Source organism: Pongo abelii, chromosome 18 (assembly GCF_028885655.2).
Source record: "Pongo abelii isolate AG06213 chromosome 18, NHGRI_mPonAbe1-v2.0_pri, whole genome shotgun sequence".
NCBI classification, from domain to species: Eukaryota; Metazoa; Chordata; class Mammalia; order Primates; family Hominidae; genus Pongo; species Pongo abelii.
Window position 1 is genome coordinate 25945422 of NC_072003.2, and position 16391 is coordinate 25961812.

At 41.5% G+C, this 16391-nt stretch overlaps 1 protein-coding gene across 4 annotated transcripts in view; it reads left to right on the plus strand.

Moving 5' to 3' along the window:
• Positions 1 to 16391, plus strand: part of CDR2 (cerebellar degeneration related protein 2) — a 30772-nt gene extending 14381 nt beyond the window's left edge. For 3 of the 4 annotated variants that reach the window (XM_002826218.3, XM_009250547.4, XM_009250546.4), the window contains 3 exons: positions 12455 to 12603; positions 12861 to 13025; positions 14485 to 16391. In XM_002826218.3, the coding sequence (XP_002826264.1) occupies positions 12455 to 12603; positions 12861 to 13025; positions 14485 to 15343 (1173 nt within the window). In that variant the 3' untranslated portion in view covers positions 15344 to 16391. Of the gene's footprint in view, positions 1 to 10005; positions 10183 to 12454; positions 12604 to 12860; positions 13026 to 14484 lie in introns of those variants that run through there. The other variant, XM_054533630.1, reaches the window with a different exon arrangement.

Consider the following 16391-nt stretch of genomic DNA (forward strand, 5'->3'; position numbering starts at 1 on the left):
ATTTAAGCTAGATCATTGGTATTCTGAAAGTATCCAAAGATATCTGAGATTCTCTAAATCTACAAATAACACTTTATTATCTAATATTATCCATAAGATATTGCAAAGCGTCATGGAAATGAAATAATCCAGTTCAGACCTTCATGATTAAATAAGTATAAAATTCGGCTGGGCGCGGTGGCTCACGCCTGTAATCCTAGCACTTTGGAAGGCTGAGGCGGGTGGATCACAAGGTCAGGAGATCGAGACTATCCTGGCTAACACGGTGAAGCCCCGTCTCTAGTAAAAATACAAAAAATTAGCTGGGCGTGGTGGTGGGCGCCTGTAGTCCCAGCTACTCTGGAGGCTGAGGCAGGAGAATGGCGTGAACCCGGGAGGCGGAGCTTGCAGTGAGCCGAGATCGTGCCACTGCACTCCAGCCTGGGTGACAGAGCGAGACTCCATCTGAAAAAAAAAAAAAAAGTATAAAATTCATGTATAAAACTATTCAGGAGATTTAGCTTGGAATATTTCGGGAAACATATTCATGAGTCTCTTGTTTCTGTAATATGTAGTCCACTGGTTCCTAGATCTGAGTATTGCACAATGCAGTATTTTACTCTTTATCCAAAGCGGTTTTTTTGGCTAAGAATAATTACTATCTTAGATTTCTTCACCACCATTACAGTTGACTTTCTTTTTTCTTTCCTAAGTTGCTTCATGAAAGTAAGTTTACAGTCTCAGCAGGGGAGATGAGATGGCAGTAATGGCTAAGCCCACTTACCAGCCAGGGGATTCCCACAGACTGTCCTTGCTGCCTGCTCTATCACAACTGTGCCTGGGCAGACGTAGAGATCGCAATGTAGATTTCTGAGGTCTCTCTAATAGCCTAAAAGAATGCCCGATGCTCTTGTAAAAGTAACCAGGCAGCTAAAGAGCCTATTTCCTTGCTAAACGATGACCCTTGCATATGCTCCTCTTATTGCAACCTCCAGGAGGCCCCCTAAACTTTATAAGGGCCCTCTCCTTAATTTGAACCTTTTCAACATGTTTCTCCTTACCTTAAACTTCTTATTGAAATCTACATTACAGAAAAGGGCACAAATCCTAAGTGTATTGATGAATTTTCATAAAGTAAACATGCCCATGCAACCTATTCCTAGATAAGGAGTTGAGAGCATTATCAGCCCATCTGGTCACCACCTGGTGAACTAGCATCCTAACTCCAACACCCTAGGTAAGTTTAGCTTGTTTTTGACCTTTACATGAATGGAATCACTTGCACAAGTTTTAAAGTAACTGTTTAGAATGTTTATTGGGAATTAGATTACAAAGTAATACACAGCTAGGCGCAGTGGCTTACGCCTGTAATCCTAGCACTTTGGGAGGCTGAGGCGGATGGATCACTGAGGTCAGGAGTTCGAGACCAGCCTGGCCGACGTGGTGAAACCCTGTCTGTACTAAAAATACAAAAAGTAGCTGGGCATGGTGGTGCATCCCTGTAATCCCAGCTACTCGGGAGACTGAGGCAGGAGAATCCCTTGAACCTGAGGGGCAGAGGTTGCAGTGAGCTGAGATCCTGCCACTTCAATCCGGTCTGGGCGAAAGAGTGAAACTCCATCTCAAAAAAAAAAAAAAAAAATTCATTTTCTTAAATTCAGAAAAATATATAGTTGAAGAACAAAAAATCAGCTCCTATCCCACCACCAGTGAAATTTAAAATGAGGCAGTCCAAAAAAATGGTCTGGGAACAAACTCATCTGAGTGAATGAAAAATAGTGCAGAGAACTGATGAAAATGCTAGGACAAGATCCCTAAGATTCTGACTTATTGTGGAAATAGACAACTTGGACACTGCCAAAGGGTATTTTGTAAGTAGAACCACAAATATTCTTTCAAAGACTCTTGGAGGGTTTCAGACAATCCTCCTAAAAATTGATCAGTATTTTTGGTAGGCATCATTTTTAATGTAAAAACGAAAAAACAAAAATTTCCTTTAACGCAAAAATGAAAAAAGATTAAATAAACTATTCAAAATAATGGTTAAACTGGTTTCAGAGAAACCTGTAGCCTGTCTTACTTTTTTTCAGTGCTAATTTGAAAAACTTAGATAATTTTTTAAGAATCCAGAGCAAGTTTTTTCTATTCTGGGTGGAAGGAGGGGAGGAGAGAACTCTTACTTGGGAGAGTAATGAGATCAGACACCATTGGATTCATTTACACTTTCCTGCAACCGTGTAAGCAGCCTACAGCCTTGTGTTTTGGTTACTTCCCTGCTTAGACACCTGCATTATCCCCTACATGAGTTGTGCCTAGCACTCAAAGTAGTCTGGCTTTCAAGGCATCCCTTCTTTCAAGAGTTCATGCCCTCTTTGGAAACGAAAAAATATTTTGTGCTGCTTTTACTGCATGTATCAATATTCTACTGTATATGATACTTAATTGATTTGCTTTATTTTCCTTTCCCCTTATTTCCCATTGCAACAGTGAGCACTGTTGTGTTTATTCATGGTCTTTCACACATACTAGGTAATCGATACTTTGTTGAAATCAGTATTTTAACAGAGGAGAAACAGCTTACAAAGCTCTTCTAATAATTCCTAAACGTTGGGTTTCCACCTCTGGAGATTTTTAAGGGAGGCAGAAGGGTCTCTGGCCTCTGTTTTAGGAGATTCATGTTTAAACCCTCAATTTTAATTGCAAATAGCTAGAGAATTTAGACATACGAATTACCCCTCAGATTCTGTTTGCTCTGTTATGGAATGGTGATAATGCTTACACTACTTTGGTGTAGGATTTTTCTGAGGGGCTGAGATTATGGAAGCATATATATTTTGAACAGTATAAATTGTTACTTTGGTATAGGATTTTTCTGAGGGGATGAGATTACGGAAGCGTATGTATTTTGAACAGTGTAAATCATTGCGTAGTTTACCAATGTTTGAAGAATTTTAGTAGTGAGCCGGTGGCAGTGGCTCACGCCTGTAATCCTAGCACTTTGGGAGGCTGAGGCAGGTAGATCACGAGGTCAGGAGTTCAAGATAAGCCTGGCCAAGATGACGAAACCCCGTCTCTACTAAAAATACAAAAATTAGCCGGGCGTGGTGGTGGGTGCCTGTAATCCCAGCTACTCAGGAGGCTGAGGCAGAGAATTGCTTGAACCCGGGAGGTGGAGGTTGCATTGAGCCAAGATTGCACCACTGCACTCCAGCCTTAGCGAAAGAGCGAGACTCCATCTCAAAAAAAAAAAGAATTTTAGTAGTGAAAAAATTCTTTAAAAATTTTTATGGATATATAATAGCTTTACATATATATGGGGCGTATGTGACATTTTGATACAAGCATACAGTGTGTAATGATGAAATCTAAATTGAGATAACCATGACCTCCAACATTTATCATTTCTTTGTGTTGGGAATATTCCATATCTTTTCTAGCTATTTTGAAGTATACAATAAAATATTGTTAACTATAGTCATGAAAGAACTTTAATTCTGAAAAAATAAATCTTCCAGAATTACTGGAAATAGACTTTAAAAACAATCTAATCCCACAATTTTAATAATGGGATTATAGGTGGTTTCTATTTTCATATTCATACCTCCCGCCACCAAATTTCTACAGTGGAAATATATTACTTTCATCAGGGGAAAGAGATTTTTCGAAAGTAATAGGAAATATTTCTTCACTATTGTGGAAGTTCATTTTGATACTAAATTCAGAGGACTTAGGCTGTAATCCTTAATTTCAGGATAATCCCAACACTGCTTACAAGCCAGATTTCCACTCCATTTCTATGCGTTTTTACTTGGGGTCGTTTGTTTCCGTCTTTCTCTGCGTTCCAGATTAGGATTCCACAATTGCAAATAGGTATTTATGTAATTCTGCTGGCTTTTGTTTTTTAAAGGTTTACCTTAATTGTAAAGGTGGCCTGTTTGTAGCTTTTGTGCATAACTGGAACCTTGTACTCATAGCTGAGGTGACAGTCTGTGCCAATTCCTAGACAATGCAATAAACCCAAGGCATTTTGCTATAAGTTGACATTTTTGCCCACATTTCTGCTACCCCATGACCCCCTTCCCCCACTGTTTTGCTTTAAATGTCTCCCTTTCCTGTTTACTATGGCAGTCAGATTCATTGGAGGCTGTGTATCAAAGAGAAACCCAGCATGTCAGCAGCATGTCTGTACCTTGAGATGAGAGGTAGGAAATAAGCTAACCCGTTTCCTTCTAGATTCAGAAAAAAATGAAGCACTGACTCCACAGACATAGATGTCTGTTCTTACATCAGTACTTGCTTAGAGATCTCATCATTTTTCTTTAAGTTGCTGACTGGTTTTGTCAGACTCTTCTGTAGGTCCCCTATAACTGAATCTTGGAGAAGCGAAGGGCTTTTCTGATTAATTTTGGTTTCATATAATAAGATTAAGCTCCTACCATGTGAAAACAAGCTCCTTGACATTCTTTAGATTGTTGTTAAAGCCAAGTCATCTGAGACCAAAATATCACAAGTTCTTGAATGGTTTCATTGTGTTGTTATCACAGGTGTCACGGGTTTTTATATATCAAATGAGGAACCTTTCTATAGTTTATTAAATGGCCTGTTTGTACTTATTTGCATGTTGACTTGTTTCCTGTATGTTGGCCACAACTGTAACTTGAACATTCTATCTTTAAGAGAGCAGCAACTTGAGACCCATCTGGTATCTGGTAGGAACTGTAAAAGTCTCCCCTTCAGATTACCGGGGGCAATTGGTGCCATGGGAATAAATACAGAGAAATAATCTATAAATGGAGAAGAGGGGAGCGAATTCATGGCTAATAGGCTGTTTTCCCAAGAGGGCTAAAGCCAAAGCCCTTCTCAAAACCTTTCAGTTAAATCCCCCTTGACATCTCACAGTCTGAGTTATACGAAGCACAATAAGCTGTTGTGAAGAAAAGTCTAGAAACTGCCAGTTTGCCAGTATTTTTTTGGTCCCTACTGTGTGTCAGGAATGGACTAGATACACAAGAGCCTTCCATTCTTAGAAGACTACAGTACTGGCCTGGCACGGTGGCTCACGCCTGTAATCCCACCACTTTGGGAGGCCGAGTCAGGTGGATCTTCTGAGGTCAGGAGTTCAAGACCAGCCTGGCCAACATGGTGAAACCCAGTCTCTAATAAAAATACAAAAATTAGCCTGGCGTGGTGGTGCAAGCCTGTAATCCCAGCTACTCAGGAGGCTGAGGCAGCAGAATCACTTGAACCTGGGAGCCCAAGATTGCAGTGAGCTGAGATTGCGCCTCCAGCCTGGGCAACAGAGTGAGACTCCATCTCAACAACAACAACAAATTGAATATTATTGTATTGTTTTGAGAGAAATCAATTTAGGGTACCTTGGGAATGCTGCCGCTTTAGACCTACTTTAAGGTGGTCTTTCTTTCTTTCTTTCTTTTTTGAGATGGAGTCTTGTTCTGTTGCTGAGATTGGAGTGCAGTGGCATGATCTTGGCTCACTGCAACTTCTACCTCCCAGGTTCAAACAATTTTCCTGCCTCAGCCTCCCCAGTAGAGTAGCTGGGATTACAGGCATACACTACCTTGCCTGGATAATTTTTGTATTTTTATTTATTTTATTTTATTTTATTTTTTAGACGAAGTCTCGCTCTTGTCCCCTAGGCTAGAGTGTAATGGCGCGATCTTGGCCCACTGCAACCTCCACCTCCCAGGTTCAAGTGATTCTCCTGCCTCAGCCTCCTGAGTAGCTGGGATTACAGGCACCTGCCATCATGCCCGGCAAATTTTTGTATTTTTAGTAGAGATGGGGTTTCACCATGTTGGCCAGGCTGGTCTTGAACTCCTGACCTCAGGTGATCCACCTGCCTCGGCCTCCCAAAGTGCTGGGATTACAGGCGTGAGCCACCACACCCGGCAAATTTTTGTATTTTTAGTAGAGACGGGGTTTTGCCATGTTGGCCAGGCTGGTCTCGAACTCCTGACCTCAGGTGATCTGCCCACCTTGGCCTCCCAGAGTGCTGGGATTACAGCCATGAGCCACAGCGCCTGGCCAAAGTGGTCTTAAAAGGCTTCTGAAGAGGTTATGTTTGAAATGAGGCCAGAAGGATAACTGGAATTTAAAATCTTTCTTTGGTGCCATGGATTCCTTTGATTATCTAATGAGATCTATGATAATCCTCTTAAAATTCATTGAATTACAAAGGAAATCTGTTATAATGAAATACCTGTCAAATATTGAAAAAAGTAAATTTGTAACATAATATAGATGTGTATTAACATATTTAATAACAAGATCTAGAAACTACCGTGATTTCAAATAGTGATGAAGGTAGGCAGTAAATCAAGATTTCTGCAACTGTAGTGCAATATGAAAATACCTGTAATTTCTGTTGATGAAGAAGTCACAGATAAACCTAATACTACTGGTGGTTTATTGCCTCTATCAAAAGAAAAAATTACGACAAACATAGTATAAAGATCTTAATTAGCTTTTATTTGAGATTCTAAAGTTGGGTAACACCTCATTCTTAGAGAATGAGGGTTTCAATGAGCTGAGCAGAGGAAGTTGGTTTTATGGACAGGGGCTGAGGAAAGCAGAAACAGAAAACAAACAATGGGTGGTTTCAAAGTTAATTTATTTGTAAAGGTTAAAGCAGAGGGAAGTCCCTTATGCTGGCTAAAACTGGCATGTTTGGGGGTTTGGCTATTATCTTTTCTAATTTCTCAGAAGTCAGATGAACAACTTTGCTTTGGTTTGCTGACATGGAACTTTAGCACAAGTGACTCCATTTTGGTTTGGTTTGTTGGGCCTAGGGCAGGGACTCAGTCCAAACCAGTGATCTCCTATAAATTTTAACAGATCTATTAGTACTTGAAAGAAATGTCAAATTTCGTTTAGAAGTTAGCAAAAATGAAGATGTAGCTGTTCAGACCCTTTAAATTCATCCATGTTCACAGACCCTCTAAAGTCTATCCATGGACCCCAGGCTAAGAACTGCTAGCTTAGGTGGATCCAGCCAGGAGAAGTGCATCCCCCCGGATAGGGGATGGTAAAGGCATTAGAGGAGGGAGGCACTTGCCTTGCAGTGGGGCAACTCCAAAAAAGGCAAAGATATCTCCCCTAAGTGTGAAATTTTTAAAAAATCAGTAGCTAACAAATGAGGCTGGAAAAACCACTTAAGAGACAATTGGGAAAATATTAATGCTGAAACATAATAGATGTTAAGGAATTGAGTTTTTTTCCCTTAGGAATTGTGGTTAAAAAGTCCTAGAAATGTATGAAGATGTATACTTGAGATGCCTTGGATTAGCTTTAAAATGATTGGAGGATGAGGAAAGTAGGAGAGTAGAGATGAAATAAGATTGGCTGTATGTTGATAATTGTTGAAACTGGTTGATGGGTACATGGGAGTTCATTAAACCATTTCTCTGCATGTATATATGTTTGAGATTATCTACAATAGAAAGTTTTATTTATTTATTTTTAGACATAGTCTCACTCTGTCGCCCAGGCTGGAGTGCAATGGTGTGATCTTATCTCACTGCAACCTTTGCCTCCTGGATTCAAGCGATTCTCATGCCTCAGCCTCCCAAGTAGCTGGGCCTACAGGCATGTGCCACCATGCCTAGCTAATTTTTTTTTTTTTTTAAGTAGAGATGGAGTTTCACCATGTTGGCCAGGCTGGTCTCGAACTCCTGACCTCAAGTGATCCACCCGCCTTGGCCTCCCAAAGTGCTGGGATTACAGGCATGAGCCACCACACCTGGTCCACAATAGAAAGTTTTAAAATGCAGTGGGTAAGATTAGCCATCTGTAGAAATTCAGTATTTGTGTGGACTGAGAAGTTAGGAAGGATCACTCAAGCAAGGTTAAGGTAACTAGTTTGTAATTTCAGGGAATTAATGATTGTAAGAACATAACCAAAGTGAAACGTTATGATGAAGAATGCTGCTGTGGTACAGTTAAAATATAACCTAATCTTAGTGGATAACTGCATCTAAGCTGAGCCCTATGCAGGGAGATGGTGAGCATTAAGCTGCAGAGTCATCGTTGATCCCGTGAATGCCTGTGTCTCCTAGATCCAAGAGAAAAGGACGTTGGTCAGGGCAGGGGACTTCCAGGATTTTCCATGTCCAAGATCAACATTTCTCTAAGTGTGATCTGTGGACTGCCTGTACTAATATCACCTGGGTTTGTTGCTAAAAATGTAGAATCCTGGCTCTACTCCAGTCTCAGCGTTTTGAGAGGAAGGGACCCAGGTTCTTACACTTTAATAAATCTTCCAGGTGAATCTTAGCACGTGTAAAGTTTGAAATTTACCATCTGCCAGATCTCATGCTAAGCTCTCTACATATATTAATGTTTATGTAAATTATATATTTGCATATGTCAGGGAGGAAAAATATTTTTTTCCTCAACCTTCATGAGTGCTTAGTTGGAAAGGACCCCTGTAACAAAAGACAGATTAACAAGATAAAAACAAGCTTATTAACATATCTATTTCATATATATGTGTGGGAGATACCCAGGGAATGAGTCATTCTCAAAGGTGGCTTTGAATTCCAGCTTATGTAGTATCTTCAACAAAGAATGGTAAATTTTTTAGAGAAGTGACAAGACAAAGGGAAGAACTTTGTCTAGGGGCAGAACTTGTGGGAAGGCAAGTAAGTGGTGATAAAGGCCCGTTAGCAAAGCTTGTTAGTGTGGATTCCTCTGGTGCTGTCTTCTGGCCCATAAAGGTCTAAAGTTGTTAGTGGTTAACCTTTGTTCTCCCTGGTAGAGAGGGAGGAGGCAGGAACCTTTTTATGCCAAAGACGCATGCTTTGGGGTGACATAGTCCACTCTCTCCCACACACATATTTATTTTTACAGCCTTATGAAGTAGTTGATAAGGAGAACTCACATTAGAAAAATGTGCTTGCTGTAGGTCACCCAGTTCTAAACAGCAAAGCAAGACCTGAAACCAGGTTCTGACTCCAAAGCCTGTGCTCTTAGCTACTATACCACTGCCTCCCATCAGACTCCTTTGATCCCATGTCTACCAGAGACTCTCATTCATGAATCGGCCTTTTCACATGCCCTTTGTGGGGCAGCTATGTCCTATATAGAGGATGTGAATATTCTTGTCACTGGGCAGGAACAGCTCCTGTTGTCTATTAATAAATTAATGTCTGGTTTATGCATTAGCCTTTTTAAAGGTAGTTCTGAGTCCTAAAGAATACTTGATAACTTATACTTGATATAAAGAAGCTTGAAACATTTCTGCAGCTATTATGTATATATTCTTGTGATTCTAAGCCTTTTTTCCGCTCCCGTGGAATCTCATCAATTCCTAAGAGATTGAACATGTTCCCATCAATGACAAGAACCTACTATGGCATTACTAGCCAGAGGGCAGGATTAAGGGCCTACTCCTTTAGTTCTGAAAAAGCTTCACCCATGAGAATTAGTGGTTGATTTCCAAAGGACCAGAAGAAGCTGGTGGGAGTTGAGGCAGTGAAGACTACACACAGGCTTTTATAGACCGTGCTGTGTGCTCACCTTTCTCATTTAATTCTGCCAGTTCTACATGGTAGGTACTAACAGATCCACTTACTAATTCCGAACTCAAAAAGCTCTATAAAGCAAGATTTTTTTTTCCCCTTAAATTTGCAACAGATTCATTTGGTAGTAGATCTTTACCTGAACTGATGTGAGGCTGTTTATAGTCTTAGTTCATACTTTTTGATGCAGAAATATTAATGTTTGATTACAGGGTGCTGCCCAGACCTCACAGGCGGTATTATAAAGTGTCAGGTGTGTGTCAGGTATGAGCGCCATGTTGTCTTTCTAAAATTTAAAGAATTTTCCAAAACACTTTTGACCTCAAGAGTTTCAGATAAAAAAAGTTGAAGTTAGGTTAAGTGTTTGTTCAACCCTTTGCTGCTGAGTTATGTAAATGGATTTGAAAAGAAAAGCCATATATGCTTTTTTCAATACTTTAAGGGCCCATTGAGTGTCATTTAGCCCATTCTTTGTTTGTTAGCCTTGCAGATACTTCTAGAGTTGTAGAAAAAGCCTCAAGAAGAGTGTGTTGTGTTGTGTTTGAGACAGAGTCTCTGTCGCCGAGGCTGTAGTGCAGTGGCACGATCTCGGTTCACTGCAACGTCCACCTTCCACGTTCAAAAGATTCTCATGCCTCAGCCTCCTGAGTACGTGGGATTACAGGTGCGTGCCACCACACCAGCCTGATTTTTGTATTTTTATTAGAGGTGGGTTTTTGTCATGTTGGCCAGGCTGGTCTTGAACTCCTGACCTTAAGCAATCTGCCTGTTTTGGCCTCCCAAAGTGCTGGGATTACAGGTGTGAGCCACCATGCCTGGCCAAGAAGAGTGTTTTTAAAGTCAAGTTCTGAGTCTTTTACAGTTTGATCATCAGTAAGCTTCAAACCATTTCTCCCCTCTTTCTGGTTCTGTCCAGGGAAATACTGTGACTTTTTCCTTTGGAATATATACTGTGTTTTAGTGTCTTCAGGTAGAGCTGAGCAGGGAGGGAATCAAGGTGACTTATACTGTGGCATTAAGGTTGGGATTATTCCCCTTTATCCTTGGCCATTTAGGAAGCAGTCTTAGTAGGACCAGAATAAATCATCTGATAAATTTCTCGTGAATAAGGAGGATAATGGTGATAAAACTCTCATAAAATTAAAAATAACAGGAGTCTTTGAAGCATATTAAGCTAAAATATATTTCTCGTCAAAGCAACATACTTTTCTTTTTTTTTTTTTTGGTCCAGAATGCCTCACTCAGAGGAAGAAATTGATTTTTTTTCGAAGTTAAGATCCTCCACATAGAAATAGGAACGTCTTACACTGTTGGTGGGAGTGTAAATTAGTTCAACCATTGTGGAAGACAGGGTGTCGATTCCTCAAGGATCTAGAACTAGAATTACCATTTGACCCAGCCATCCCATTACTGGGTATGTACCCAAAGGATTATAAATCATGCTGCTATGAAGACACATGCACACGTATGTTTATTGTGTCACTATTCACAATAGCAAAGACTTGGAACCAATCCAAATGTCCATCAATGATAGACTGGATTAAGAAAATGTGGCACATATACACCATGGAATACTATGCAGCTCTAAAAAAGGATGAGTTCATGTCCTTTGCAGGGACATAGATGAAGCTGGAAACCATCATTCTCAGCAAACTATCACAAGGGTGGAAAACTAAACACTACGTGTTCTTACTCATAGGTGGGAATTGAACGACGAGATCATTTGGGCACAGGGCGGGGAACATCACACACTGGGGCCTGTCAGGGGGTGGGGATAGCATTAGGAGAAATACCTAATGTAAATGACGGGTTGATGGGTGCAGCAAACCAACATGGCACATGTATACCTATGTATCAAACCTGTACATTGTGCACATGTACCCTAGAACTTAGAGTATAATTTAGAAAAAAATCCTCCACGTTAGGCTTTATTTCTGTTAAACATGATGTTTTTGCTTAAACTTTGATCACATATTCCATGTTTTTTGTCTTAAGGGATTATTATGTCTCACTTTAGATTTTTTGGTTGAATATTAATTTTATGCATGGTATATGCTTTGGAAAATTAGCCTCACCATGCACTGGGGTATTGGTGAGCACTAGAGGCGCTAAGCATATAAAGGACAGCCTGTGCTCATTTCTTATGAAGACAGGGAGTTTAATTTCTTCTTTTCTTAAAATAAACATGGTATTGTGGTATAATAAAAATTATATATTTGGTCTTTATCCCTGGTTTCTGGCATAGAACTCCTAAAACCCCTGGAATTTCCTGATAGGATAAGGTCTGGTCACCAGAGAAAGCAACCACATGATTAGAGGGTTAGATCTATCAGTCCCAGCCACACAACCTCTGGATAGAGGGAAGGGTTGGAGCTTGAGTTCAGTCACCAATGGCCAATAATTGAATCAATCACGCTGATGTGAGAAGGCCTGGAGAAAACTGAAGTGGGTCTAAAGGAGCTTCTGGGCAGTGCTGGGAGGCCAGTGAGCCCAGAGATGGAGACTGTATGCCAGCCCCATCCCGACAAGAGTTGGTGCTGACAATCAGAGAATTGGTGTTGGAACAGCAGAACAGCAGGTATCTTTTTTTTTTTTTGAGATGGAGTTTCATTCTTGTTGCCCAGGCTGGAGTGCAATGGCGCCATCTCGGCTCATTGCAACCTCTGTCTTCCAGGTTCAAGCAATTTTCCTGCCTCAGCCTCCCAAGTTGCTGGGATTACAGGCATGCGCCACCACACCTGGCTAATTTTTGTATTTTTAGTGGAGACAGGGTTTCACCATGTTGGTCAGGCTGGTCTCGAATTCCTCACCTCAGGTGATCCACATGTCTCGGCCTCCCAAAGTGCTGGGATTACAGGTGTGAGCCACTGCGGCCAGCCAAGAAACAGCAGGTATCTTATCTGTTTGTGTCACCTGGTCCTGATCTTCTCTTACAGTATCTGACCAAGCAAGTGGAACTTCTACGGCAGATGAACGAACAACACGCAAAGGTTTATGAACAATTAGACGTCACAGCAAGGGAACTGGAAGAAACAAATGAAAAGCTAGTTGCTGACAGCAAGGCCTCACAGCAAAAGATTCTGAGGTAAATTTTCTAGAATCTGACACGGAAGGACTAGGGGGAAGTTCTTTAGTATAAACTAGAATAGAACATGGCTGCAGTGGGTTTGGGTCAATATGGGATAAGGTTTAATTTAATTCTTTTTGGAGACTGGAGATTAAATAGACGTCCTTTCCAATTAAGAAAGCCCAGTGTGAGTGGCTCGCACCTAATACCTCCTCACCGCTTTTGCCCTTGATTCAATATGACAAGCAGCAGTGGCTTCTGTCTGTTCCTCACAGCCTGACTGAAACGATTGAATGCCTGCAAACCAACATTGATCACCTCCAGAGCCAAGTGGAGGAGCTGAAGTCATCTGGCCGAGGGAGAAGGAGCCCGGGGAAGTGTGACCAGGAGAAACCGGCACCCAGCTTTGCATGTCTGAAGGAGCTGTATGACCTCCGCCAGTAAGAGCCTGCCTTTCTGTGGAGTTACAGCAGGGACTGTCTCATGTCATTGGCACATTCTGAATTTCAGTAGATTGAAAGTACCATTTTAAGAAACGTCACTTAGCTATTAAGCTACCATTGGTTTGAACAAAATCACTTAAACATACAAATTACAGAGTTCTTAGATATTAGTAGTTCTCATTTTGAAAGTCTTGGAGCACTTATTTCAGTGCTTTTAATGTGTTAAATCATAGTTTAAGATGAATTCTGATAGACTGTAGATTTGGGACTTGTATTTTACATTAGAGTGAAGGAAAATAGAAATACTGGTAAAACAAAAATTCAAGCAAACAGGAGATTTTTTGCTTAAAGAAGTGCCTTTATAATTTAGAGTTACAAGTCTGAATCTTTAAGAAGTATTTATGGAACACTTGTATGGCAAGCTCTATGCTAGACCCAAGGGTTGGCGAGCAAAATAGAGTTTCTACCCCTGTGAGCTTTCAGTCTAACGGAACAGCAGATAAGCAAATAAAAACACAAATAGTCAAGGTGCCTCGGACTGAGCAGGAGAAACCAGGTGGTTCATTTGGTGGGTTCAACCTTGGCTGTACATCAGATCACCTGTGGAGTGTTTCAAAATGCGGATACCAACACATTTCCTCAGGCCTAAATCAGAATTTCTAGGTGCGGGTAAAAAGCTGCCCAGGCAATTCCGATAAACATTCCTGGTTAAAAATCACCACAGCAACAGTAATTTGCTGTAGTGATTCAATTGTAATTACATGTTATGAATCATTTGGAGAGCCTTTAGAAACCCTCAGGCCAGGTAGCAGACCAACTAGGTTGGAATCTGTGGGTTGGGACCCAGGCACCAGTACTTTTTAAGGTTTCCCTTGTGAGGTCATTGTCATACTGCCAGTCTTTGGGAATAAATGTTCTCTAGTACTTTTAACATTAAAAAAAGATTAGTCACAAAAATTGAGTTTGCTTTAATGTGTTTATTTACCAGCCTCACACAATTCCATTTTAGCCACTGCTCCAGTGTGGCTAAAAACCAGTCACTGTCGGCCGGGTGCGGTGGTTTACGTCTGTAATCCCAGCACTTTGGGAGGCTGAGGCAGGAGGATCACCCGAGGTTGGGAGTTCAAGACCAGCCTGACCAACATGGAGAAACCCTGTCTCTACTAAAAATACAAAATTAGCTGGGCATGGTGGCGCATGCCTAAAATCCCAGCTACTCGGGAGGCTGAGGCAGGAGAATTGCTTGAACCCAGGAGGCTGAGGTTGCAATGAGCTGAGATCGCTCTACTGCACTCTAGCCTGGCGACAGAGTGAGACTCCGTCTCAAAAAAAAGAAAAAAAAATCAGTCACTGTCACAGCTCCTCAAATTTATTTAGTTGAAAAAAATCCCCAGTCTTCCTCGCTTCATTTTCAGTGGACCTGTGTAATATATTCTTTCAATATTTTTTTCCCTAGACACTTCGTGTATGATCATGTGTTCGCTGAGAAGATTACTTCTTGGCAAAGTCAGCCAAGCCCTGATGAAGAGGAAAATGAGCACTTGAAAAAAACGGTGACAATGTTGCAGGCCCAACTGAGCCTGGAGCGGCAGAAGCGGGTGACTATGGAGGAGGAATATGGGCTCGTGTTAAAGGAGAACAGTGAACTGGAGCAGCAGCTGGGGGCGACAGGTGCCTACCGAGCACGGGCGCTGGAACTAGAGGCCGAGGTGGCAGAGATGCGACAGATGTTGCAGTCAGAGCATCCATTTGTGAATGGAGTTGAGAAGCTGGTGCCAGACTCTCTGTTTGTTCCTTTCAAAGAGCCCAGCCAGAGCCTGCTGGAAGAGATGTTCCTGACTGTGCCGGAACCACATAGAAAGCCTCTCAAGCGCAGCAGCAGTGAGACGATCCTCAGCAGCTTGGCAGGGAGTGACATCGTGAAGGGCCACGAGGAGACCTGCATCAGGAGGGCCAAGGCTGTGAAACAGAGGGGCATCTCCCTTCTGCACGAAGTGGACACGCAGTACAGCGCCCTGAAGGTGAAGTATGAAGAGCTGCTGAAGAAGTGCCAACAGGAACAGGACTCCCTGTCACACAAGGCTGTGCAGACCTCCAGGGCTGCGGCCAAGGACCTGACTGGAGTGAACGCCCAGTCTGAGCCTGTTGCCAGCGGCTGGGAACTGGCCTCTGTCAACCCAGAGCCCGTCAGTTCCCCTACAACACCTCCAGAATACAAAGCGTTGTTTAAGGAGATCTTTAGTTGCATCAAGAAAACTAAGCAGGAAATAGATGAACAGAGAACAAAATACCGATCACTCTCCTCTCATTCTTAGTTGAACCTGTAGCCTCTACTACTAATTTGCCTATTGCCTATCGCCTGTCACCTTTCTCTCCCATTCAGACAAGTGTTTGTAGACTCTGAAGCCTAATGTTGCTCACGATGTTTGCCTCATTGCTTTGCTTATTTAGCAAATGCATACAACGAGGAAAGGAGGTGGCTACTGATATCAGTTCTCTGATCCACTTCCATTTAAGTTCCCCAGGAAATCTCATGACAAACTGGCCTCTGGCTGGCACGCTGATTAGACTTCAGTTCCTGAAAAGGACCAGTGGAGGGAAGAGCTATACCTCTGGAGAAGTAGGCCTGGAGTTACTACAGCATGGGGGAAAAGGGTCGAGTTGGAACAAAGCTAAGGCAATTTCTATTGCTTCCTTACGCAACTTCTCAAAATGATGTAAAGTCAGAAGGCTGTCAAACTCCAATATCTTTGCAAACACTGTTTGAATACTGTGAATTCATTACGAAGAATGTTCGAGAGAAAGCAGGGGTCTAATCCAAAAGAAATGTCATTAACCAATACTCCAAGTCCTTGAGTTTTGTTATATCTGAACTAGTTGAACTGTGACTGACAGGTAATCCTAATATATCCAAATTCAACTAAATACCAAATTGAGATGGCAAATTTTTGTTTGATCCAAGTTAGCTTGTTAGCATACACCCTAGGGGGCCTCTGCCCCTACATTCTGATGTTTTTACTCAAAGCTGTAGCCTTTAGGATAGGTGAATATGTAAATCTTTCATCACTTTCTCAAATTCAAACTAAAGGGGAAAGATCAAACCCCTTCCCCTCCTACCTGTTTTCTGAGCTGGCTGACTTTCCAGCCACAAGCTGTTCTTGTGGAGTTCTTACCATTCCTGTAAATGTTTTGACTTGTTGCAGAAATTCCTATCTACTTTATTAAGCAGTATTGATGTTCTGACTGTGGAAACATACTTATCCTCTCACTTGTATACTTTTAATTTAAAACTATTTAAGAACTGAGGTTCCAATTATTGTATATATTTTTCTAAAAACCAAATAAAGCTACCTGTGAAAATGA